At 45.0% G+C, this 27,459-nt stretch overlaps 1 protein-coding gene across 1 annotated transcript in view; it reads left to right on the forward strand.

Annotated features, from left to right (window-relative positions):
- LMX1B (LIM homeobox transcription factor 1 beta) overlaps nt 1-26,208 on the forward strand; it is an 81,505-nt gene extending 55,297 nt beyond the window's left edge. Inside the window, exons 3-8 of the mRNA XM_059486186.1 lie at nt 19,456-19,688; nt 22,251-22,429; nt 22,804-22,881; nt 23,277-23,343; nt 24,107-24,268; nt 25,963-26,208. Of these exons, the coding sequence (XP_059342169.1) occupies nt 19,456-19,688; nt 22,251-22,429; nt 22,804-22,881; nt 23,277-23,343; nt 24,107-24,268; nt 25,963-26,120 (877 nt within the window). The 3' untranslated portion in view covers nt 26,121-26,208. The remainder of the gene's footprint in view (nt 1-19,455; nt 19,689-22,250; nt 22,430-22,803; nt 22,882-23,276; nt 23,344-24,106; nt 24,269-25,962) is intronic.
- The last annotated feature ends 1,251 nt before the right edge of the window (nt 26,209-27,459 follow it).

Here is a 27,459-nt window from a genome sequence, read left to right on the forward strand (position 1 = left end):
TCCTGTACAAACATCCCTCTCCGGGCCAATATAGCAAAAGACAATGAAAACACAGAAAACCAGACATAGCTTTCCTCCAGATTTTGCTCGGCCCTTTAATCCTGTATCTTTTGAAAGATAGTAACGTCCATAAGATGAGGGGTCAGCCTTCCTGCCCTTAGCATCAAGCAGTGGAATTTTTCAATAATGAACAGCTGGGTCACCAGCGACACAAAAGCTGCTGTAATATCCTGTAGGCTTACGGGGCACAACAGAAATCCCAAAGCAAATCATGATGTACACAGAAAGGGACCGTCCTTTTCTATTAAGGAGACCACTTCAAACCAGTCTCAACACCACCTTTTCTCCAGCTTTTCGGAGGAGAGATTATCCCCTGCGTATATTTAATCACACATTATGGGGTGGCTTTGATTGCCTTTTCAGAGTCAGAGAAGTTAAAGAACAGAGTTTGGGGGCTGCTGTTATCGGCGCTGCACCCGCGTGCTCCCCGCCAGGCCCTGTGTACAAACAAGGCTTGGCAAGGGGTGGGAGCAGGAACGCTGCCCCGGCCATGGCTGGGCCCGGCTCTGCTTTCTCTGAGCTGGTTGTACAACCCTGAGAGGGGGAGGCACGGGGGCTGCCTTTGTGGCCCCGTTTTTATGAAACCCTGCGGAATTCTCCTTTTCCAGGGAAAGAAGAAGTTATATGTAGGGCTTTTCCTACACAGTAAAGCAAAGAGTAGACGAGGGTAACACGAACAAAAACTAAACGCTCTAAAGACTTTTTAATGTATCGCAAAAGTCAGTCTGAGATGTGTGCAAGATATGCTGGAGATTCCTGATTAAAAGCAGTTTGTGTCAAGGAAGTTACCACTTGCAGCATGTAGAACATCTGACAGTGATTAACTGGAGCTAGCTATTAGATTTTCCTAAAGAAACAATACTTAAACATATCTCCACAAGTATGAAACACTTTATGTACTGTATCTGGTACACCTCATTTAAATTGACTTAGATGGAACAGACACACTAAGTCTAACTAGTAGGTTATTAAGAATATAAACCTGGTGCCCAAGAATTTACAATCAGTTATATGGGAGGTATCCTGACTTTCCTCCTTTTCCCAGGGCTTTCATTTACTAAGCATATGCTGTAAAGATGTCACATTTACAGCAAGGGACATGTTTAGGATGTTTCTTACAAACAGTTTTAAGTTACATACCTGTAGCAAATGCATCTTGCTATGCTGCAATGTGCTGTTAGAAAATCTGCTATGAGCTCAGGAAAATGTGGGTGAAAGGAAGAATATATGCATTGGTACAAATGTATTTGTAACCTAGTTTTTCAGTTTACTTATTAGTGCTTGTGAATTTTTGATGGAAAAACAACATAAAATTGTTTTCTACAGGAAGATGAACTTTCTAGCTCTGTTAAAGCACTTAGAGGTTGCAGAAATATGGTTTAAATTAAGCATATCATACTTCTGGTTCTGGGGGTGTTACAAAAAGAAGAGCTTGGAGATTCATCCAGCCTGCAGTGTTTGGTAGTTGCAGATAAACTGTGTATTATATGTAATGATCATTTTCCTAAGAAATTCCTCTCTGTTTCCTTCCCCTTTTTGCATCAGGAGGCTGATGATTACTCTGGGGCTGTGCTTGCACATAGGTGCTGCTGCATTCACGTTCCTACATTGCAGGGAGGAACAGGCAAGTCAGAGAACTTGGAATTCAGCATTTCAGTTTCAATTGATTATGGGTTTCGCTGCTATTTGTGGGATGAGTGGTGAGAATTGCTGAAGTAACCACTGCAGTGCTATGAACCCAATTAAAAGCACTGCTTCAGAGTGAGGGATTTGTACAAAGAGTGTTTCTACCTCTTTGCTGTTTGTCACTTACTTTGGAAGGCTTTTAAAAACAATTGCACTTCTATTAGCAGCCACAGGAGCTCTGCGCTCCAGGCGGGCTCCTAAAGCCCCAACATACCTCACTCTCTCTATCCATACAGGGTCAAATCAGGAATTGCACTGAGCTTCTCCAGAGCAGAAGAATGCGGAGGGTCAGTGTTTAATAGGTGGGAAATCATGGAAACAGTCCTCTAGGGGCTGAGAGGTAATTTACGGTTAAGTCCAAAATTCTCTAATTTGCGTAATACCAAGCCTAATAAAATATTCATGGTAGCTTCTCTCTCTTTCAGGCAATTTAAGATAGGCAAAAATTAAGTTGGAAAATACTGCTTAAAAATAGGAGAAAAAATTTGAAGAGTGTCTTCAAATATTTTCCTGCTTTTAATTTAATGATATTTTTCAGAGTTACAGAATTGTTCGCAGAGTTAGAATTCTGCCTTATGCACAGAACTGTGCAGAGTTTGATCTTTTTAATGGGAATCACAAAAACTGCTGGAATTCCAGGGTCAGGCGGAAGATGGAGGATGTGGCATGTGTGCTCCATGGGCTGGCACAAGTTGTCACACTATGAGAAATGACAGCTTGAGAGGTAGTTGGTTTTCTCAGAGCTGGGTTCATTTGAAATGACCAGAGCCAGAGTTCTCCTTTATCCAAGGGATCATGGAACTCCCTGAGAGTCGTGGCCAGTGCATTGTGTGGTGTCAGAGCAGGAGAAAGCACCAGGGCAAATGCAGCTCTGGGCTTGGTGCCCAGCCCGGGCGTTCCTGCCCTCTGTGATGCCCCTGGCAGCTCACACCGAGCCGGGCAGACCCGGGGGCTGTGGGTGCCCCCGAGCCCTGGCATGGGGCACGGCCACGGGGCAGCTCCTCCTGCACAGACAAACCTCAACTCTCCTTGGCCAGCCTGCGAGTTTCTTACTGCTGGCTATTTCACACAGTCTTGATATCACAGCATCTATCTAGAGCCTTGTGTTTGGAAAATGCTGATTTCTGCATTGCTATTAACTACCGAACCTGCAGAGTCTTTCTCAGAGTTCTGACAGAATTTGGAAATAAAAATTAGTATATATTTTCCAAATGAGATTGCAACTCCAGTGGTTCAACCCACCGGTCATCACGCTTAGATGTGTGTCTTAAAGAGTGTGCAAGAGGACCTGATTGCATTTGTTCTTAGCATTTTTGTGCCAAATGATTTTGTTTGTATTGATTTACTCACATGAAAGCATCAGATTTCAATTAGGCTTATAAATTTAGTCAATGGTAAATTTAATCACATTAACATTAGCAAACACAGGTTTTCATAGCATACAGCTGTGACATGGTGTCTTCCTGACCAAAAGAATTGACTCCTGACCTGTAACTTTCCTTGCTGCTGTCAAGTTACATTTAAGTTTTGGTAAGAAAACATGAAGTGGAGCTGCTAATGGTGCAGAATTGCTCTCATCTGAATAGTGCTAATGGCTGCAGCAGGCACATAACTGGAAACTGCTTCGCAAAGCCCCCCAGGCCCCTGGAAGTGTGATTGTCCTCACCCTCAAGGGTGGGTGAGAGCAGTTTTGTCACTGGCGCTTCCTTTATGCAAAAGAAATCATATTGCACGGTGCCAGTATAAAACACACGCCTGACAAGGAGACATTAAACCAAAGCCCACATTTGGGGTGCAGAGGGAGGCTGAGGCTGCCAGCTGGAATCAGATGACAGATATTTTTGTTAGGAAATAATATCTTCCTCTGATTTCCTGAGAGGTTGGATATAAAGCATAAAACAATGGACAGTGATGAAATCCAGAATAATTACCTCTGTGTATTCTGGAGGAGAGTAAACAAGCACCTCTATGCTGTCCAGGTACACCAGGCACTGTTTGGACAGCTGCACTGCCTATTTAAAGGTGTTGCTGGCCAATGGCTTGGCAGTAGGAATGCCAGGTTCATATAAGGTTCATATAAAATTGTGCAGCCCCATAGACATGGCCATGACAATAAACCCGAGACAGCAGAAAGGCTGGATTCTCCAATGCACAACAGCTACTGATGTAGAACATGCTCCAGTGAGGATTACTTGAAAAACTGCATTTAGTGCTGCAATAATACTAAAAGGTCACTTTGGATCACATTTGCAAAAGGTCAGAGCTGGTGGAGATAACAGCCTGTGCACACAGAGCAGAATGTGGTGGGCTCATTTTAGCTCCATCTACAGTCACAGCTGAAAACCAGTCAGGATCAGATATGGAAAAAAGTTTCTTCCATTTTGACTGATGCTGCGGTAGAGAAGGAGTTCCTCATGCAGTAAGGGATGTCTTTGGGCTTGGTAAAAATCCTAAAAAATGGCAGAGGGATTCAAGGATTTTTAAATGCACCATTCTGTATTCTCAAGGTGCATTGGGGTGAATGCATGTTTCCAAAGTGGTTTTGGCAGCAGAGTTTCATAGAATATTGTTTCATGTGACATGGTATGAGGTGTGTAATGTGCAATGTAAAAACACACTTTTCAACTTGAAATCTGTCTTATAAATCTTGTATGCATAAGGAATTTTTGTCCTCAGTTGGCTGGGAAGCTTTCAGCACAAAATGGTGGGAGTGCAATTGTTTGGTGCAGGGGATGCTGCATTCTCTAAAGTCAGTTTTCCAGAATTCAGGAAATGCATCCCTCACAAGTCGTTGCTCTTCTGCAGTGACTTTGCAGCCCCACCAGCAGCTGACAAACCTCAGGGATGGAGAAGCTTGTACCCAATACTGCCTCTCCAGCTGCTCTCAGCAAGTTGTGATGGGAATATAGCAAGGTTATTCTGAACGTTGTAGCTTTTTGCTTTGAACTAAATATATTCCGGGAGAGGTTCTGGTAATTGAAATGGTCTCGGGAGGAATTAGCATTTTTGTACATATCAGCTGTCTGTCTGCCAGGCCCAGAGGGAGCAGTGAGTGGGGGGGACTGAGGATCCCACCTGGAAATTCAGCTTATCGCCACCATCTCACAGTGGCCTCTGCAGTTCTGATGTACATCGCCTGTGATCTCCAGCACAGCTCAGGGAAAGGGAATTCTTTGTGATGGACCTACATTGCGTTGAATGACTCTGCTGGCAATTTTTATTTGTATCAGAACATGATCCAGAGGTGCCCTCTAAAGTAAGTCAGTTCTGTCCCTGTGCAGAGGGTAAATGAAAGTCTTTGCCTAATGAATTTGTATTCATTGTAAGCGAGGTGCATCCTTCTTTCTCTGATTTTTCTGATATCAGTTGAGAGACACATGAAATGTCATTTATATTTGAAAACACAATGCAGAGGCTCCCAAATGCTTCAGTGAAGGAAGGCAGCATATATTCATGGCTGGAGTCTGCCCTTAAATCTGATTCTCTGTGGGCCCCTAACTCCATCACGGTGACCCTTGCACTGTAAGGTACAATATAAAGCAGGAGCTGACAGTAGTTCCTGCAGCTGCTGGGACGAGGCAGGGCCTTACTGGGTACACAAGGGCATTCAGCCCCATTTGCTGGGAGTCTCTGAAGGATGCAGAGTGATCAGTGTCTGTGGAAATGAATGGGCTTTTCATGCTGATGATTTCATTTCTGGATGGACACAACACTTCCAACCGTGGTGATTCATCATCCTGGCTGGATGCAAGTGGAGGGCAGCCAGCGCTTTGCACTGATGCTCAGAGCAGACATTGAAGATAAAACGTGGGACTCTGACAGAGCTTTCCAAATATTTGACACAGAACTGCCAGGGAAGAGCAGTGCTATTCCTATTTCTAGGCTGCCAGCAGTGTCTAGTAAATTTTCCCAGAGACTCTCTGCTGTCCATGGCTCCAACACTGCACTTTCTTAACCCCCTTGTTCTGCTCAGGATTTACCTTTGCCTCTGAGGCAGCTCCACGTTGCTAAGCAAAACTCTGTCGTTGTGTGTCTGGCATGTTTGGGGCCCTGGTGCTGCTGAGCACACTCCAAACCAGCCCCGGGGCTGGGCTGGGGGCTGCTCTGCTGGCACCCCATTCCTTGTGCTGCACAAAATGGGGCAGAGGCTCCAAGGGGGCATTGCCAACCCTGCTGGGGCTGACAGGGTGGGCACAGGGTGAGCTGTGGGCAGCTGGGAGCCCTGCCCGGGGCTGGGAGCTCAGTGGCACTGCCCAGCATCGAGGGGTGGCAGCTCAGATGCCAGCCTGCCCTGGCACACAGCTGCCCATGGGATGTGGCAGCTCAAAAGCTCCAGCATCAGGGAAGGCAGCTCAAATGCCAGCCTGCCCTGGCACACGGCTGCCCATGGGATGTGGCAGCTCAAAAGCTCCAGCATCGAGGGGTGGCAGCTCAAATGCCATCCTGTCCTGGCACACGGCTGCCCGTGGGATGTGGCAGCTCAAAAGCTCCAGCATCAGGGAAGGCAGCTCAAATGCCAGCCTGCCCTGGCACACGGCTGCCCGTGGGCTCTGGCACCGCCGAGGGCTCCTCACCTCTGTGGGAATGGGGCAGGGATGGACACGGACCAGCCATCCTAACTTTACAAGGTGTCTGGATGGAATGTTGATGGATTTGGGCCTCAGAGTGACTAATTAGCATGCAGGGTTCCTCAAAAGGGTTAACATGGGATCTTTTTAATTGTCAAAAGAGTTGCAGGCTATTAGGGTTGGCATATTCTTCAATAATCTGTTTTATTTTTACCTGCTGGGAGCTTAATTAAAAAACAAAGAGGCTCAATTTAAAGCCCATTACTATGCTAATTTTGTAAGAACTGGGCGGTGATTAAGAAGCTTTAAAAAGAGGAGTTTAGTTTGCTCTAGGGAATGGGCTGGAGGCAGGTTTTATTTCGTTTCATTAGCTAGCTACAATTATTTATAAACTAAATGGAAATGATATTAAAGAGTAATGAAAAAAACAGCATCTATGTATTATTGAACAGCAGAACTTTTTTTAATTTAGCATCGAAGTGTGCAGAGCCTTTATTACTGCAACTCACAGTTAACACAGCTAAATGCAGTTCTTAAATATAAGAGGCTTTTAAAATATGCCCATAAATACAGAACTGTCTGGTTTGCTTTTCCTGTAGATCACTAGAGTAAGTTTATAAAGATATCAATGTGACAATAAAGATGAACCACTGTCTCTTTAAAAAAAAAATCTGGGGTTTTATATAGGAAAAGTTCTTAGCAGAATAAATTAGAAAGAGTTATACAACATTACATATGTAATACGAAAAGAATAATCTAACAGCACTGCAAGCCTTCTACTGCCTTTTTCCTGTCATGTGAGCCCAAAATAATACCTGCAATTCCAGTTATGTTGGAGCTCTCGGGAGGAGCTGCTGCATTGCATGGATGTTGGGAGCTGATGCCAGGCAGGGACCAGCACGGGCTGGAGATGTCACCCAGATGTGGTGGGTGAGGAGGCGCCAGGGGCACAGGGAGAGCCTGGCTGTGCCAGGGGCACAGGGACAGCCTGGCTCCCGTTGTGGCTGTGCCAGGGGCACAGGGAGAGCCTGGCTGTGCCAGGGGCACAGGGACAGCCTGGCTGTGCCAGGGGCACAGGGACAGCCTGGCTCCCGTTGTGGCTGTGCCAGGGGCACAGGGACAGCCTGGCTCCCGTTGTGGCTGTGCCAGGGGCACAGGGACAGCCTGGCTGTGCCAGGGGGCACAGGGAGAGCCTGGCTGTGCCAGGGGCACAGGGACAGCCTGGCTGTGCCAGGGGCACAGGGAGAGCCTGGCTCCCGTTGTGGCTGTGCCAGGGGCACAGGGACAGCCTGGCTGTGCCAGGGGGCACAGGGACAGTCTGGCTGTGCCAGGGGCACAGGGAGAGCCTGGCTCCCGTTGTGGCTGTGCCAGGGGGCAGCAGGAGTGCACGGTGCTGGGTACAGATTTGGCCAGGGAGAGGCTGCCAAGCCGTCAGGAGCCTGGCATCCAAGTCGTCAGGATCCCAAGGAATCTGTTTGTGGTGTGGGTGAGGATGTGGGTCGGGAGATGCACCCTGTTTCTGCCAGAGGAACTGGTAATGCTGGTGTGAATCCTCTCCGCATCGGGAGGAGGAGGAGCTGCTGAGCCTGTGCCTGGAGGAGCCCCATCTCTGGTGGCACCAGAGCCTTGTACAGAAGCAACATGCTCCTATAAAACATCCCAGCTCACGTGGCACAAATGAGAGCTGGTTCCCACGAGCAGCCTGGTAGCTGAGTTCACTCGGCATTTGAATTCCCACTGAAAAGCCACTCTGATCTTGCTAAGGACCAGGAACCCCACGTCCCACCAGCCAGCACCGCCCTTCCATGCCGAAACCCTTTGTGCTGCTGCTCTTTCTGGGGAAGATTTGATGCTGTGCTAGGGATGGGGAGTGGGAGGGAGCCTGGAACAACTGAGAGGCTTCAGTGTCTACTAGGCAGAGCGGCGAGGAGGAAGAAGAATGGCAGGAGGGCCAGCAGCAGATGCCAGCCCATCCCCTGGGCTGCCTGGAGCAGCTGGCACTTAACTTTGTAAGGGTCCACATTGGTTTGGCTGTGACCAAAATTGTTGGTGGGCCATATTAATTTAAATAGATGTTGCAACCAGTAAAGTGTTTCTAGATGAAAGAAGTCACAAGAAGAATTAAAATTACCTGCACATCAGTGATTCTATGGACCCTGGCAGGACTCCAGGTGCCAGAGCCTTCTGCGGGGCTCCTGCATGGGTGCCACGAGGTGCAGCATCCTGGAGCCGCTCAGCTCTGCCAAACCAAAGCTCACGGTGTGGCTCCCCCGGCCGTGCTGGGGAGAAAAGCCTCGCACTGCAGGTCTGCTGCTGCTCCGAGAGCCCAGAGCTGCCTCTGGAGATAGACAGAGGTCATACGGCGGAACAGCTTCAATTCCTCCACTGGTTCTAAAGGCAAAGCGAGCTATCCGAGATCCCTGAGGTTGCAAACGTCCCTTGGCCTTCTTTTGACCCTATATACACCTTACATTCTTCCTTTAATGATTGGCATTCGGTGGGTTTGTGCCTTCGGGCACGCCGAAGTTGTAGCTGCTTCTTCATCAAAGCAACTGTTTACAGCTGGTTTGAGTTGGATGCCAATAAACAGTATTCTTTTTGTCTCAAAATAAAAAGCAGCTTAAGTCCCTAATGATAAGGATTTTGTGCTTTGTAGAGGAAAAATTCAGCTAGCTTGGGACAGCCAGCCACTTAGCGTAGCAAGTTGGAGTACTTTATACTTCCTGCTAAACTGCCTTTATCTCCTCAAGCGAGCCGGCTATAGATTCTTATCATTGTGGCAGAAGTGATGAGGGTAACATCTTTAGTTGGAAATCATTGGCAACATGCGGAGAAAGCTTAAGATGTTGTCACACTTTAACTTGGTCCTAATCTGTTCAAAGACAGTTGATACTTTCTAACTGCACCAGCAGGTAGTGAGAGGGAGTCAAAGACCATCAGGGTGAAATAGCTCCTGCTTTTCTTTGCAGAGTTTATGACTTTCATAAAGCGGACACAAAGACGCTGTGGCGGTAACTGTTATTGTCTAAATTAAGAGCTTATGCTCACCCAACCATATTTCATTAACTTGTACACCCAAGCTTCTACATTTCCTGCCTGCTCCATGCAGTGCTAGAAGCAAATCTTAAATATTTTAACGCCTATTGTCAGTGAAGTGACAAGAGCAAGGCGCGGGGCAGCCCTGGCTGTGAGTGCCACACCGGGCTGTGCCCAGCACGGACGGGCGGGCGCTGCCCTCTGCTCTGGCCTTGGGACGAGTGCGGGATCCAGAGAGAGAATTGCCTTCCTCCCAGCGACAAACTGAGATACTGTGAACAACCCACACATGCCGAAACGTAGCACCGAACTGCCGATGGAGCTGGTCGGTTCTAAAGTCATCTTCCCCCTGAATGGGGACCCAGTCCTGTTCCTGATGCTCTCCAAGGAGTTTTGCATCTCACTTACTTGAAGAAAAAGCTGACACAGCTTCTACTCCCTTGTTCTTCTTTAACAGAAGATCTTAAGAACATCAGAGCTCTTGATGAGCAAATTTCAATGCATTTCGGCAAATACCATGTTTTGAGAAAAAGGGCTTTGTCAGATCTGTAAAAAGGACAGTGCAATCAGAGCAGGATTTCTTTTCAACCAGATATTCAACAAGGCATCTCATCTTTGAAAACGTATATGGAACCCCAAGCGATGCCATGTAACATTTTGGTGCTTTTCTAGAACAATTCCAAGCCATACAAATTTTCTTGCTGAAAGAAAGGAATGTGCTGATAAGATATGAGAGGATTTTGTACACTTTTTCTCTAGCAGGCATCTTTATTTTTTCTCTCTCTTTGTGTGTATAGCATATATACATATACTTAACCAAAAGTTAAGTAGTATTTAAGTATTTCAGCTTTGACCTACTTACAACTTTTCATTTAATTAAAAAAAAATCTGAAAAAGTTAATAAAATGTTTAGACAAACCTTTCAGTCTTGTGAGCTTAAAGGAATAATCCTCTTTGCATGCCTAATAATGTTGTTGGTGTCTAATGGGATTTCATTTTCACACATGTGGAAGTGTCCTGTGTTATAAATGTTTGACTGCTGGAATAACTTAAAACCTGTGCAGACGTTGGAGGCAGGAGGAGGACCTGGGCGTGCTGTAGGGCCCTGCTTACTGATAAATCTCTTTGTATGGCTTTAGAGCATCTAGTTTACTAAAGCCTAAATACAAACACAGATGCTGATAGCTGAGTCTTAGGACTCAGTCTGTCAACCATATTTAGCCTTACAGAAGCCAGGAGGTCTTCATAGTTCTGTGTCTAATCTTAAAAATTCAGTTTATAGAGCAACTTTGGTAGTCATCCATACTAGAACAACAAAGCTCGTCTGTTCTTTAATTTAAAAAAAATGATTGAGATGTTTCAAGTCTCCAAAAAACACTGTATTAAGAGGAGTATTTATTTTCCATGCTAATATTAATAGTAAGTAATTGACATAAGCTTAATAAGAGTCACTTCATGTTACAAGAATAAATTACCATTCTTAGGCATGGCAGCAGACACCTTTAGTTACCTGAGTTTTGGAGGTTTGTGTTGGGGTTTTATAGTGTTCCTTTTCCTTTTTCAGCGGTCCTTTTTAGAGTTTCTGGTAAGAGTCCCTTGTTTTTATCAGAAGAGCAAAGTTTGTGAAAGGAGGACTATAAAAAGATTCATGTGAGATGATTGGGGGGGAAAAATTTCATCCATTAAGGGTCAGCCTAAAAGAGCACGATTTAGAGCAGAATATAGCTGGAACTTTTGTAAGACAAGTAGCAACTTTTCATGCTCGGATGGGGATTCTTGGGTTAAATTGCTATCTTTGAGTTCTGAACTTGGAAAGGTATTAAAGTGGAATTAAACCTTTACACAATCCTGCTCTTGTGTCATTCAGGATTTTTTTGGGTTCTGTTTAATTGTACATCACAGCAGGGTTCTGAGTGACTGGTGCTTTAAAGAAATGAAGGGTAGGGTTAAGTCTGCAGCCCACTGCTCCCTGCTAATCCTTCTTGTTCCTTGAAGAAGGATTTACTTTTGCTGCCAGCTTGTGAAAGACTTTCCTCCTCCCGAAGAGATTGTTGTGGCTTTCCTGGGGAGGTGTGGTTGCTATAGCAGGGAGTCACGCCTGGGTATTCTCTCAAACCCTACTGAGAATGGGCCAAAAAAGAGCCAGAGAAGAGTAAAACTGGGGATTAAAAAATGGAACAATGGGAGACAGGAAGATAGGAGTGGGAACAAATGGGAATTACAGCACCAAAAATAATGCAAAGTGACAAAAAGAGGAAATAGAAAAATAATAGCTGACAGTTGGACTGAAAAGACAAACACTACAAAAGAACAATTTATTTTCAACCGGCAAAGAACATAAAAAGGCATCTGGGAAATAAGACACAGCCCTATGTTGAGGACTTTTTTTGTTCTTACTGTATTGCAAACATACAGGCACCAAGTACACAAAACTGCTTCATGCTTCCCTCTCAGTTCCACCTTTGCCACAATCTGTTTATTTGAAACAAAAGCTTCTTGAGTTTTAAACTGTGTTTATTTATTTGCTGCTAAATGATCTCTCTAACTGTGTCTGTTCCTAGGGTCTAAAGGTAGGGTAATTCTGGGCTTTTCATATGAAATCTTGTCATGCATATCAATAGTAGAAGAAAAGATCCAACTTTGCTCAAATTCTGTTCTTGAGTGCTTTCCAGAGAAATAACTGCCTCCAGCGGGCACTTGGGTTTGCTGCTGCTTACCGGAGACCAATTCCTTAGCTGGTGCCATGGCAATGCCCCCACACCTCCACCTGGCCCTGCTGCACCTGGATCCTCACTGCGGCTCCGCCAGCTCATCCCTCTGTCAAAGAGTTTTCCTGTACGAGTGTGGGAGCTGTATTTTACACCTCACCCCCTTTGCTCTACTGACAGAACACAGCCGTTTTGCAAATGTTCGAATATTTCTGTCTCAGTGAAAGAAGCAGAAATTTTCATTCAGTGTAAAATTTGTCACAATACAAATAGAATTTTAAAGGAGCCTGTGCTACGTCTAACAGCAAATCTCTCTGAATGCCTTTCCTGCACCCCACTGCTTTATATACAGGGGAGGCAGAGAGATATAATAGATGAAACATTTTGTTTATGAAGTGTCTATGTTTTGTTTTATTTCACATGTTTTTGCAATATAGATAACAGATTACACCACAGAGCTTTCATTGCCTTGTGCTATAAAGATACTATAAAGCCTTTCTGGGTATTAATAATAGATTGTGTTGATGAGTTTGGAGAAGCTGGCAATAGACCCCCCACTGTAAAGACATTAACACCACAGGACTAAGGTATCTTTCCCTTGCAAATCAGTTGCTAAATTGGCTGTGCTGATGAGTTTGGGCACAAGCTCTCCACCAGCGTCACTGCAGCAGGCACAGGAAGTGATTTTGTTTTATACAGGCAAATAACGTTTCTTCCTTTCAAAGCTCTTCGTTGTGAGGAAAGCCTTGAGTAAATTCTTTCTCTAAGTCATTCTTGCCAGCCAAGAAATAACTTAGAAATTACATTTGAATTGCTTTGACATGATTATTTTTTTCTGTAAAAGTGAAGACCAGGCCAGTGAATCACAACAGCACAATTTCCCTGCTTATGGGGCCTTTAGGGTGAAATATCATATAAAAATTGCATTAGAAGATTTTCCCTGTGTTGTTGGTGATGTAAATTCAGTGTGCCATTTAGTGAACAAGCAGGATGAGATGTCTGTCAGAGCAGAGACTGGAGCAGCATCCCAGCCTGTTCCTCAGGGCCCCTCCAGAGGCCACTTCACCCACTGGATCCTAGCGAGGGCACAAAGGGACATCGAGGTGGATTTGATTTAATTTGTGTAAATATCTGAATAAGAATCCAAAGGGGGAAAAAAGGACTGCCCATTTTGTTTTGGCGACCACCGCCCCCCAGCTAAGTAGAGCTGTGGCAGAAGCACAAATGCCCTGAGAAATACGATGTTTTTACAGCCCATCAGCGTGATTTGGAGAATGCAAAAAGCACAACAGCAGAAGCCCATTTAGCCTCTTTGAAACTTACGGACAAAAATAATGTTATCTCACAAATGTTTGCACTGCCTAGAAATATAACTCTAACAAAATCACATATTTTGTTAATTCATTAAGTCTTCTTAATTGCAGCCCTAGCTTTATCAACTCAATTGGTGCCCTTAACTTTTACAACAGTTTCTGTTCTACAGAAAAGATTAGGAGAAAATTGCAGCCATAATCTGTACAGTGCAATTGCTGTGCTATAAAGAGGAATGGGAGTAGCTGAGAAGAGCAATTGGATTCCCAAAGGTGGAGCACAGTAGAGCAATATCAGTGACTTTGTAAATGAAAAATTGTTTTAATTCCCTTCTAACAGCAATAATTCTATTCTTCATAAATTTTTCCATCAAAGTGTTGTATGGAAAAATGCTATAAAATAGAACAGCATGGCAGTGATGGAAGACAGTTGAACAAAGTGGTCAATTAGGGGATGAAAATTAAGCAAAGAGAAGAATTCAGTGTGTCACATTCTGCTCAAAGCTAGAAACTGCTCTGCACTTTGCATTTTATGTTGTACTTTATAGTTAGGGGAGACGTAACTATTTAGGTCATTCTGGTCCCACTTGAGCAAGTTGCATTAGGCTGTGAGCTTTAAATTCTGTGTGTCTTTGTGCTTTTGTCTAAGCACCCCAGTTCCACCCCAGAGCTGCTGGTGGGCACAGTGGCCGTGGGTGCTGGTGGCTCTGACCTTGTCCGTGGTCCAAGTCCCAAATCTTCACAGCAAGATTTTGGCACACCATAATATGCGGTCCCTTATAGTTGTTTTAGCCGTCAGCTTGTCTTGGCAGGGGAGTACAGCACTCCTCACAGAAATGCAGGTAAAATATTTACATGAAGAAAAAGTCATTCATTACCAAGATAGGCAATATGTAATTTGTGAGTCTAAATCCACATTGTGAAATGCAGATTTAACACAAGCTTTCGCCAGTGGCTGGTGTTCACACTACAGCACCTGTGGATAGAGGGTTAATAAATATTTTCTTCAGTTCTCACTGAAGAATAAAAAGGTTTCTTTGTTTTAGTTTCTCTCTAGATATTACAGATTTTTTCTAGAAACTTAAAAATTTTGCACATTTTATTACTACTTGATGAAAGGGAATTATCTTTCTTATACTGAAGTTTCAGCTATGAAATTGGCTTTAATAAACTATGTAATTATTTCATCTGCAGGGAAAATATGTTAAATGGATTATTTCATTTTTCAGGAGGTGGGGGGTTTAGAATAATAAATTTATAATATTCCTGTTCTACTTTACTGCACTCAGGATGTTTTGTGTATTCTGAACTGAGTGCAACCAAACAACGGTTTTTCCACTTTATAAGCACCCGTGAACTGTAAGACACTACAAAAAATATTCAAGTCCTGTGCTAGAAAAACCCCATGCATACTGTTTTTCCAATCCTACGTCATCTAAAGAAAGAATATAAAAATTTATCCCAAAGAGCAAGGAACAGCTATCTTTCATTAGTAATTTAATTTCTTCTCTTAATAAGACTCACTTGTGTGAAAAACATGCTGTATTTTACTCTGGCTGTACCCTGTTTCATAGCACAGGAGTGTGGAGCAAACTTCCAGCACCAGAGCAGGCCAGCAGGGATGTCCCAGCAGAGGAAAAATGTCACTCGCAGAGACTGCACCAAGAGTACTTACAAAAGCCGTGACCCCTACCTTTGCATATTTATTAAATAAAGAAAAGCCAGGTATCTGCTGTGGTTGCTGCAACACATAATGTCAGAATAACACGGAAAGGGAAATGACTGAAGGTCTCTGATAGGTAGGAAGCAGCATCTGTCCTCTTGCATACATCAAACACAGCTTAATAACTTCCTATTTACTGCTTCATGGCAGAGGCCCAGTAAATAAACAACCTGACCGAATTAGTCGATTTTTCTACCTTTGTCCTGTATAACAAACCTCTTGAACCACGCTTAATGTGAACGGCAAATTTCACACTGCACACGGACATCTCTCAGCACAGATTAAATTAGTTATAATAAAACAAAATCTATTTGCCCACAGACAGGAGGAAATGAAGGACCTGGCTGAGGCACAGAAAGGTAAAGGGTGGGTTGTCAGGGCACCAGGAGAGTAAACAGCAGAGCCGAGATTCTCAGGAGCAAAGCAGGGTCAAACTTACTGTGAGATAACCGCGTGGGATATAATAAATCAGGGCTCCGTATTGCACTCCAGATGGCTGTGCCATGCAGGAAGGCACAGTGCATCATGTAACTGTGGTTGTTTCTGAGGATTACTGATTCGGCCTGCCTTCACAGGGATATCCTAACAAATAAAATCTTTATGGCCTCTTCCGCTGGTGAACATTTTCATCTACTGGTTAAAGTCAGGACATGTCTTAGCATTTGCATTGCCCCGATACATATGCAAAATTAATGTAAGTTCACACAGTTTTGGCTGGCAAAGACTTTTTGATTATCTAATACTGTAAAGTTGCTTCAGAGCATTTATTGTAAATACTCTGATGGACAGAAAGGCCATTGTTCTGAGCTTTAGCTTGGCTGAGTCCCCCAAGTGTTCCAGGCATACAGGCAAACACACTTAAAAACTCCTAAACCTATTGAGTTGTCTTTCAAAATTGTCCAGGCAACAGAATTTATTTATAAAACTCCGCAATCATTGATTCAAAACAAGGTTTTCTTGTTCTGCTTTTCTTCTTTGTCCTCTTTGAACGATTTTCTCTGGAATGTTTTCGTTGTGCTTAGGAGTCGGAGATTTCCTGCGGCTTCTAATAAAGGCATTTGATTTCCACTCTCCACATACTTTAACACATCCAAGGATTTTGAGGTTTGACATTAGCTTAAGAGAGCTGGAGATAATCAGCCACGGGAGTAAAAAGCCAGAGTTACGCAAATTATTTCTAAAAGGTATAGAAAGCAAAAAAAAAAAAAATTCCTTTAAATGTGGTTGGTATGGCACAGAGTCTTTGTCTCAGCACAGAATATCTGTGTGCTCCCCTTCAAATTTATGGCTGTGATTGAAACCTGTAAAGGGGTGATCTGTAAAGTATTCCTGCTATCCTACACTTCCCAACAGGTTTATTACCATTCGTTTATAAAATGAACAGTCTAACGAGCAGTGGTTTAGATCACAGCTATCAAAGTCTGGTCATTTGTCAAGATTAGTTTCCTGTTGTGAGATTGCCTTGTGCAAAAAGAGTGCATAACCTTGTGTTCCTCTTGGGAAGCTGAAAAAATACCTATAAACACCCTATAAGATAGGTTTAATGAAAATTTTATAATCTCAGAATTCAACCCAACACGCTGCTCTGTGTGTGTGTGTGAGTGTATTTGTGTGAATGCATGTTATAATACAGAGTTCCGGTGTACAGGGGAGGGGAATTTTCTTGACAAGGGTTAAATTCAGGATATGAAGTCCGTGCAGTATTGTCAGGGCAATTTAATGTTCATTTGAATGAGTTAATCTACACTGATGACAGTGTAATTCGTTATAGCTAAAAGGCTGCCTTGGGAAGCGCTGTTGCAAAAGCACCATCTTTACGGGAATAGTCGGTTGCCAGTAAATAGCACAAAGTATTTTCTATTCACATTAGATATATTTATTTTGAAGAAAAAGAAAAAAACACAAACACTAAGGCAGTGTGACAGCAAAGGTGCGGGTCAGGGAAACAGCGGGCGACGAGGTTATCTTTGTGTCCCCGTTAGAGGGGAGGCGCAGAGGATTTATGCTTTCCTCAGGTTTTCTTCTTGAAATTGTCTGTAAGCTGTGTTGCATTTGTGTTTTCACTGCGGCTGGACGGTGGCGCATTGTGCGGTCTGCTTGGGGACAGCCGGAGGCAGCCGCAGCCCGTCCCGGAGCGGGGCCAGCCCTGCCCGGGCCCGCGGCGGCTGCGGCTGCCCCCGGGGGAGGCTCCGCGTTCTGCCCGGCCGGAGAGGGGAGCGGGCACCTGCCCACGGCGGCCGGGCTCCCCGGGCCCGTGTGCGAGCACTACCCGGGCCGTGTGCGAGCACTCCCCAGGCCGGCCGGGCTCCCTGGGCCCGTGTGCGAGCACTCCCCAGGCCGGCCGGGCTCCCCGGGCCGTGTGCGAGCACTCCCCAGGCCGGCCGGGCTCCCCGGGCCCGTGTGCGAGCGCTCCCCAGGCCGGCCGGGCTCCCGGTGCTGCGGGGAGCGGCACCAGCCCGTCCCTCCCGGTGCTGCCGGGCATCGGCACCCCGGGGCCAGCCCGTCCCTCCCCGCGGCCGGAGGGAATGGGGAGGGTACCTGCAGAGTGCAGGTACATATGCAGGGACAGAGCCTTCGCACCAGCTCTGCCGCTTCTGAGGTCTCTCCCAGGTGTGCCCGTCCTGAGGGCATCCCCTCGGACAGAGAGGCCAGGCTTGGTTAAATGAGTCAAATGGGTTTAAGCAGTCGAACAGAAACAACTATTGTAGTGCACCTTTTTCTTTTTTTTTCTCCCCTCTTTGTGTGTTAATCCTTTCAGATATAAAATTGTGCAGAGATAAAAATATTTTCTGCTTAGGAATTTGCTGGCTAAAGCGTTGTAAGGAAAACCTTGGAGACAAAGCAAACGGAGGGTATGGAATAAGCCATCCTGTTGATGGCAGTGCCCAGGGTCCTGGGTGGCATCAGTTTCCTTGGGATCAGTTTAATTCATTACACACCTGAAGAAGAGCCGCTCAGCCCACCTTGCACCACTGTTACCTTGCGGCTGTGGTGGTGCAAAGGTGTGCGCTGAGCTGGCCAGGCTCCCGGTGTGGTCACTCCAGGTACAGCCAGGAGCACCCCAGTTCCCGTCTCTGGGCCATTGTCTGGATGCTGTGTGCAGCCATACTGACATTTGCTTTTCCCTCCTGCCCACTCTGGCTCCAGCCCTTTGCCGAGGGCTTGTACTGCCATTTTCCTGCACTTCCCAGCTCAGACAAAATGGAGGCTCTGCAGGAATGAATAACTCCCACAGCCTTAGCCTTCTAAAATAAGAGAGAATTGCCTTTTTTGTGAAAAATTATAATTTTAATGAAAGGAAAAAGTCAGCATACCCCACGCTAAAAGGCAGAATCTAATTTTTTTTTTCTGTGAGCATGCTGGTGCAGTGGTGTTCATTTCCTTGCTGAAATGTAAATGTTCATGCACCTTGCACTGTGATGTATTGCCATAAAAGACACTGAATTTCAAATCACCAGCACACCATGTGACACAGGGATGTAACAGCAATCCGTCTTTATTTGAGGCAGCCCTTTTCTGAAATCTCACTTAGGGAGATTCCCAGTTGCCATTAGGAAAGCAAAATAAAATTAATCTAAATAATTCTAACTTAAACCTAGAAAATTAATGATGGATGAAAGACAGGGTTTACAGAGCATTAATAAGAACTAGTCTGGATGCGGTGTGTGTTCTAGGGTCTGTGATTATACTGGTAATTTGACAGATTGTATCACTGCCTATCTCTGCCAAAGGATGTTTCACACCATTTAAAATGCACAGTACTTCCTTCAGAGACAGGTTGTTCTGGAATAACTCAACATCCAAAGGAAAGCTGTGTTATTTCACTCCTCTCTTTATTGATTGCATGTGTACAATCGTGTGTATGCACACGTGCTGCCTTTGCCTCAGCAAAAGCACAAAGTTTTCATGCTCATTTCTGTGTTTATCAGCTTCCTCAGAGACAGGGAATACCAAAAATGGAAAGTCTGTTCAGAATAGGGCTTAAGTGCTGAAACAAGAGGCCCTGCATAAAACAAAGCATGAGCTGGTCCTTCCTCTAAAAGGTGAATTGAAATACATTTGTGTTTAAGCAATTATCTGACTTTGGGAGCTCCCTTTTGTTTCTCATTTTGAAAAGGAAAAACCCACTGAGATAAGGACAGATCTTGGTGGGCTTTGTCCAGGAAAGGTGATTTAGGGAATCTCAAGACCAAAGGAATTGAGATTTGGAAAAATTGCATGTCTATGCTATTTCCAAGCCTAAGGATGTGAGTCTTGCCGTGTGCAGAAGGGTGAGCCAGACTGATGTGTGCTGGCATTGCTGGGTTTAGACCCACGCATGGTGTGATCTGAGGCTGCCCCTGACCGTGCTGCTCTCCTTGCAGGCTGTTTGCTGCCAAGTGCAGCGGCTGCATGGAGAAGATCGCGCCGACGGAGTTCGTGATGCGCGCGCTGGAGTGCGTGTACCACCTGAGCTGCTTCTGCTGCTGCGTCTGCGAGCGCCAGCTGAGGAAAGGGGACGAGTTTGTCCTCAAGGAAGGGCAGCTGCTCTGCAAAAGTGACTATGAGAAAGAGAAAGACTTGTTGAGCTCGGTCAGCCCAGACGACTCAGACTCAGGTGAGCTTTTCCCACACCTGCTCTGACTGGAAAAGCTGCATGGGTCTGTAGAGCTTTTGTATAGAAAAGTGCATCCATTTTCACATCCACTTCATCTATATGCATGTGCCACCTATGCAAATTTGCAGGCACAGCTGAAAACATTCCTACTGGCAGTCTGCTTTCCCTAACCTGACTCTCTTCCTTAACCTCCTGCTTACTAAAAGACAAAATCTTTCTGCTTTCATCAATGTGTTTTTCTGTAAGATCATAAAGCATGAATCAGACTGACTCTAGCTACCCAAGGTCTCACTCAAGTAAGGTATCAGTACGCTGTTCTCTGTAGGCATTCTTCCATCCACTTAACAAAATTTTCATGGGATCTTCTTCACATACAATTTCAGCACTAAACTAGGAAAATGGGCAGAGCAGTAATATGATTTTCAAGAGGAATCTCTCTGCCAATTACAAATAGTACCTTTAAAAAAGATTGCAAGTGCAACACAGAATTACTGAAGAGAACCTGAAAGTAACTGAGATGTGGGTTTGTGCCATCATAATCACACTGTTGTTTTCCAAGAAAATCAACAGTTACCATTCCATTACATGTATGAATGATATATTTGCCTCTGGTTTATGGGAAAATGTGTTACTCTATTTTAACTGGTATCAGAAATTATCCTTGATCTCTAATTTGAAAGTCATATTCTCCACATTGCTAAAATTTGTATTTCCACACCAGGAATACCTCAAGACAAAGGTGTCTGCATGGGACCAGGGGCACTCTTGGAGCAGTGCTTTAGTTATTGTCACGCTGCATTTGCAGGACCTTGAGTGCTCTGCTCAGTAAATCGCAAGTCAGAGGGCCTGAGACATGTGGGGCATGTGCTGGCAGCTCCTTGACCATCAGCACAGCCTGCCCCAGCAGCTGCAGTGACCCCCTGTGCCCCTGCCTGTGCCCACCTCACCCCCTGTGCCCCTGCCTGTGCCCTCCTCACCCCTGACCAGCTCCTGTCCCCACGCTGGGCTGGCACAGCACCTTCCCCACTGCTGTCCTTGCTCACACAACGGCTGCTGGCAGCTGCATTTGGCACCAGCCTGGAGCAGGGTGGGCTCCTCTTCAGCACCAGACTGACTCATGATCTGCCACCACGGTAGCACAAACCAGTCTTGGTTTCAATTTCATTTCCCTTCGGCACAAAGGGGAGTTTCTTAGTCCTGGAGATGCTTCTTTTTCCTCATTATTCTCTGTTAGTCCAACCCAAACCTGAAAAACAAGCTGACAAATTAAACAAGTTGTTTGTCTCCCATTGTCTAACACAGTGAAAACACTGATCTCCCAGGGGTCTGCGTGAGAGCACACAATCTGCAAAGCCCTGGCTCAGAATGTGTCCTGCTTCAATCAAATATTTATCCACTGGACACAAGAGTAACTCTCCAATGAGCAGTATTAATCCTCACAAACCTTTCCTTAGAAATGGCATGCTGGAAAGTTAATAATGTCATGGTTATTAAAATGACTGAACTTCCCTTTAATCATTAGGCCAAAGATGCTTATTAAAGTAAAAGGTAATTAGACTGCTAGGTGCATAATAATCAGACCCTAAAATGAATTAAAGTCTAATTTGTTGATTCCCCAAATGCAGTCTTTCAGTATATAAAAAATTCCATGTGTTTCTTCATGTTGAAGTCCCTATAATAATGTGATAGTGTTTTTGGGAAGAAAAATCAGTAGTCTGGTCAAATAAAATATGCTGACTTGAAAGGTTGATTTTCTCAACAAAATGTGTATTTACCCATCAACCTTTGCCACTGTGCTTGAGATTTCCCAGGACAATATACTAACACACGTAATATCACCAGATTGTATGAGTATTCAGAATTTAATTATAGAAAATACAAATAATCTCTTTGGTCTACACAAGCACATAGATACTTGTATGCATTTACTGAAAAAGAGAAGTTTGTGCTTGTACATACAGACACATTTTAATGCACAGAGGAAGATTACTGATGTTTTCTGTGGAAAGTAGAAATGAGATGGCAAAGATTATATTTAATATTATTGCTGGAGCTTCAAAACATTCAAAACAGCGTTCAGTAGCTGGAATCTGTGCTATATTGAGTTAGATGGGCTTTGAGATACTTGTGTGATACTTGCTTTATGCTGTTTTGCTGCTGTAGCAGTGCAGGCAGATAATGCTGCAGGAGAAGCTGAAGTTCAGCTGTGAAGGTGAAGGTGTTTATCTGGTGCTGAGGTTGGGGCAGGTGAGCACATGGGACCAAGAGGTGCTGGAAAGGCACAAAGTGTCTCTGTGCCCAATTCCTGGAAATACTGAAGCATTTTCCGAGTCTCCATCCCCTGATCAGGACCTCAATTAAAAATTGAAAACATTTTAATGCTTTTGTGGCATTTGATTTAGGCAGAGCACACAGATCTGAGAGAGTCTCTTCCTGCTCACAGCTGCTTTAGGCATTCAAATAACCATGGGACAATAGTTGAACCTGTTGACTGAAGAGCAGTTCTCAAACATCGTGTTTTTTTGGTGGAACAAGTGCAATTATATATCCTTTTTTCACCAGTCAAAAGTGATGATGAAGATGGAGATGTTAAGCCCACCAAAGGCCAAGTAACCCAAGGAAAAGGAAGTGATGATGGGAAGGACCCAAGAAGACCTAAACGACCAAGGACAATACTTACCACACAGCAGAGACGAGCCTTCAAAGCATCCTTTGAAGTGTCTTCTAAGCCCTGCAGAAAGGTAGGAGCTCCAGCAGGGCCAGGCCAGCCCTGACACCAGGCCATGCTGCAGACAGCCCTGCCCCTTCCCGGGGCCATAGCAGCTCTCCGGGGGAAAGCAGAGCGCTCTTTTTGCACACAAGTCTTTTATGGGTAAATTTGGTTTATTTTCCTCAGCTCACACTCTTTGCTTAGTAGTTACAGAGCTGGTAGCGCCATTGGGGCAGAACTTGACAACACCATGCAAAAATACGATGAATTTTTAAAAGTAATTCCATACATGCAATTTTTGTTCTAAGTACAAACATTCCTCTTAACAAAACTGATCAGTGGTTTTTAGGTTGCTTTTTTTTTTAACTTATGAAAAATTGCATCATTAAACATTTCCTCCTGCAGGTCAGAGAAACATTGGCAGCTGAAACAGGGCTCAGTGTGCGAGTCGTCCAAGTCTGGTTTCAAAACCAAAGAGCAAAGGTAGGCTGTTTGTCCCATCCTCAAAAGTCAAATGCAGGCTGTGCCTCATCATGGGCTCTTGCCCTGGCTGCTGCTCACACTGCACAAATCCCACAGCTGAGCTCTGCGTGTTCTGCCTGCTCTGCTCTCTACATCCACTGGAAAGGCAACTTCCAAACACAGACATTAAATTAATATGCTCAAAGCAATTCAGGGTTGGGAGTAAATTTTGCATGCAAATCTGAACTGGAAACTGAAGTGTTTAAGCTTAGAATTGAAACTGAACCCACAACAGTGTGTGCATAAGCATAAATGGTCTGTGTTAACTGATAAGATGTTTGCAGAGAGTTTTGTAAGGAAACAAAATTGTTGCATTTGGAGCTACAAGAATGTTCTGTTCTTCTGCTTGTTTTCAGATGAAAAAGCTAGCACGAAGGCACCAACAGCAGCAGGAGCAGCAGAACTCGCAGCGACTAGGGCAAGGTAGGGGATTTGTGGGAAAGCAAAGTGAGAGAGAAAGAATCTGCAGCTGTCTGGCAGTGCCATTCCCACATGACAGTTTAGTACAGCCATCAGCAGGGGAAGGACACAAAGGTGTGCCCGAGTGCCCATGACAGGTTACTCTGAGTTCTCCTGGTGGGATCAGACCCCAGAGGTGCTTGTGCAGAAGCTGTAACCTCGTTTCTAGTAGGAATGTGCCACGTGCAGGTGTCTGCACTGGAGGAAATCTCCAGGAGGCTTGCTCCAGACAGATCCCTCAGTTTGTTTTCTTCTGCAGAAAGGGGCACAGTGCTCAGCTGGCAATCTGCACAGGCATTGGCGTTACTGCCCCAGGCAAGGCACAGAGAGCCCATCCTGGGGCAGGCACTGCACCCAGGAACTGGAACTTGCTCTGCTGCTCTCGGGGTACCCTTGAGCATCTCCAGCTCCCAAGACCCTGCAGCCTCCAATCCTCGACTTTACCCGGAGCAGAAAAGCTGGGACCAGCAGGAGTTAGATAATAACTGGGCTCTGTCAAACAGAGTATATGGGCTTTGGGAGGATAAGGTCCAGGACCTAGGAGCTCCAGAAATCATGTAGAAATTACAAGTCTTTCAGCTCATTGCTCAGGGCTCTACGCTCAGACAAAATCTGGAAAGTTTCTCTGACTGAGAGGATACCCCTGACTGCATTTGCTAGGGTTCATTGCTGCCACTGATTCTGCCCTGTTCCCCAGCAGTAACTGTTCCTCCTCTTTGCTTTGCAGAAGTAATGTCCAACCGAATGGAAGGGATGATGACATCTTACACACCACTTGCACCACCACAGCAGCAGATTGTAGCAATGGAGCAAAGCAGTTATGGCACAGACCCATTTCAGCAGGGTCTTACCCCTCCACAAATGCCAGGCGACCACATGAACCCCTATGGTAAGGCATGCCTCATTCTGCCACATCCCAAGTAGCTGGGTCCTTGTGCTGGATCACACTCCATAGGGGCAGCAGCTTTACTGGCTTTTAGAATATTTTTCTGGGATTTGTACCAGAGAATTTGTACCAGTCAGTTTTATGTGTGTATTTTCTTGTACAGATAAGGGGGTAGAACAGAGCTCATCTCAAGCTCTGAACGCCTTTCAGAACTATTTCATAGTATAATTTTGATAAACAATAAGCAAGTAACATCACCTCTCCAAGCTCCACTTTTTCAAACCACTGTCCAAGACACTGAAAAATAAACAGTACCAAATTCTAGCTCCCTCACAAATTTTTCCTTTTTTCTTAGAAGCTTTGAGGAAAAAGTGCCTTCAATAAAGAGAAGTAATCTATTCATTACAAAATGAATAAGCAGCCCTGTAAGACCACTCAGATTGGATGCGTGGATTTGTTAAAGAACAGCTCTTGAGCTACTAAGAGATGGGTTACCACAGGACATTTCTCCTGCGTAGTTTTATTCTCTGTCCCAAATCAAGATGACGGTTTGCTTTCACGATTGCTTGACCCCACATCAAACGCATTACAAGCACTAAAAGCTCAATTATTGGCTCTGGACAATTGCAGTGTGGCATTTAAAGAGAATGCCAGAGGATTTTTCAGACTGTGATTCTCGGCCTTGCGGTAGCCCACAAGGGCCTGTTTCAGACTCCCTTCTGCTGACCAGGAGCACTTCACTTAGAGGCTCAATGCGCATCACTGCCCCCAGCACAGCGTGCACAGGCCAACAGGAATCTGCTTGGGGTCTGTGTCATTACTTTGGCCACTGAGACAAGTCCATGGTGCACACCAGGAAGTTGGGGAGGTCCTGTAAGGAGCTGAGGACATATGAAGTGCCCTCGAGCATTAGATGGCTTGTGATTTTGTTGGTTTGCTTGGCTTTCTGAGTGAAACTCCTTGGGAAGTAGGTTCTGTGCTCCAAAAGGGGTGCAGGGGATTGCAGAAAGCTCTTTCAAATGAGTGTGTGAGGAAAAAGAACCAGACTAACACTTTTGCAGAGCCCCTAGGACTTGAGCTAGAGCTTTTTCTAGTACCTTCAGTGTTGAAGTAAGCTCAAAACTTAGTTGCTAAGGGAAATACAAGGTGCTGTTCCAGACCAGCCCTAAAAGAGTGGAATTTTCTGAAGGAGAGCATTTTTACAGCTGTAGCTCACTTGAGGCCAGGGAAACTAGGTCTCTTCCTGGGTCCTGTCACACTGGTAGAACTTTTGCCTTGTGCGTATATGAAGACCAGTATGATTATGGCTCTTAGACCATGCCTCCCTGTCATGGGCACCCTGGTTCCACCTTTCTTGACAGTCCTGGTGCTCCCATGAGTGCTGGAGCCCGTGGAGAAGCTGGGGACCTGCTCCTCCCCAGCACCGTCTGCTCCTGCTGTCAGCCAAGGCTCTGTTTTGTGCAGCTGACTGAGATTGAAATTAAACCCTGGCAGGTTTGGGCGCACTGCTGCCGGCTGACCCCCGCGGGTTGATTCCAAGCCCTCCTCCTTGTGGGTCAGACCCTCGTGGCCAGAGCGTGTTAGCATGCGAGCACAGGAGCAGGAGTGTTCCGCTCGCTGCAGCACGCGAGCATCCGTGTGTGCTGTGTCCTCCCGGCTGCGCAGCGTCCCGCCTAACGTGTGCGTTTCATTTGCAGGAAACGACTCCATTTTTCATGATATCGACAGTGATACCTCTTTAACTAGCTTGAGCGACTGTTTTCTTGCCTCTTCCGAAGTTAACTCCATGCAGGCTAGAGTAGGAAACCCCATTGACAGGCTGTACTCTATGCAGAGCTCCTATTTCGCCTCATGAAAGTAAAGAGAACTTACAGCCGGCGTGCGTGTAGCCAGTGACTTTTCCAGTGCAGACTCTACAGCCATATGTTGCCCAGCTCTTCCTTCACAGTGACTCTGCTGCCTCTGGACTGCAAAGAGCGTTTTTTTAGGAAGACTGTCTCTGTTTGCATATATGTGTATGTATGTACATATATTTTAATACCTACATACATACATATATAGAGAGACAAAACACATCCACCCGTCCCATACCCTTGATTCCCAGCTGGCGCCAGACCACGAGACAAGCACGGAAGGAACAGAAGAACCTGCTCGTCCTCAGCCTTTGATCTGGTTTGGTTTGAGCTCATCATCTTAAAAGAAATGGATTTTGTGGAAAGCTAGACCTTTTCCTCCTCTCTCTTCTCCTTTCTTTTGGATGTCTAAACTTTTTTTTTAGCCACTGATACTGACATCAGTCAACCATATGACAAATAAATCAAAGAAACTGGAGATTCCTCCTTTTCTTACTGCATGATTCATACTATGTTGTGGATAAATTTCCATTTGAACTGTGAGAAGTTAATGTAAATGTGACGTTCAACATTTGTTTCCTTTCTACACCTTTTCTACATAACCTAGATCTGCTCATTAGTTTATAGCCCTTATGCGTATGATACTGAGAAAACTGGTTAGCAGTATTTGTGGAAAAAGCCAGTGATTTCAGAGTAAGAAAGGTCTATGACCCTGGAGAGGAGATGCATGTTAGGGGCAGAGGCATTTAGGTTAGTATTGATCTTAAATAATTAAAACTAAAGGTGCTTACAAGACAGATCTATTTAATTTTTTTCTGAAGTGTGAGATTAAAATATTTACATTTGTTTGTAAGTATTGCAGTGCCAAATTTCAAGACTAGACCATGACTGGCAAAGAAGTGTTTTTCATTCTGTTCTGTTTATTTGTTTTGCATGAGGCATAAATGTGCTGTTCTTTATTGTTCATCTGGAATAATTAAGCACTGCTTTAGTTACCTTGCCTCAGCAAGAATCAAGGATACACAGTTCTAGCCTGAAACACCAGAAGTCCTGAAATGTGCACCAGCCGGGAACAGCAAACTGTGAAAGAAATGACAATGGGAAGTTCAGGTAGGTTGAGCTGAAATTTTGGCAGGGCCTGCCAGGACCCCTGGCTGTGGTGCCAGCTGAGTGAGCAGTGTGAGCTCCGCAAGGACAAAGGGGTGGGCCAGCTGACGTCTGTCTCTGATGCTGAAGTTTGAGCATTTGTCATATAGATTTTTGTAGGGCATAAAATATCATAAATAATAATAGTATAGCTATAAATATTGCCTGGTGATAATTATAATGTGGAGAAGCAGA

Source organism: Ammospiza nelsoni, chromosome 20, assembly GCF_027579445.1.
Source record: "Ammospiza nelsoni isolate bAmmNel1 chromosome 20, bAmmNel1.pri, whole genome shotgun sequence".
NCBI lineage: Eukaryota > Metazoa > Chordata > Aves > Passeriformes > Passerellidae > Ammospiza > Ammospiza nelsoni.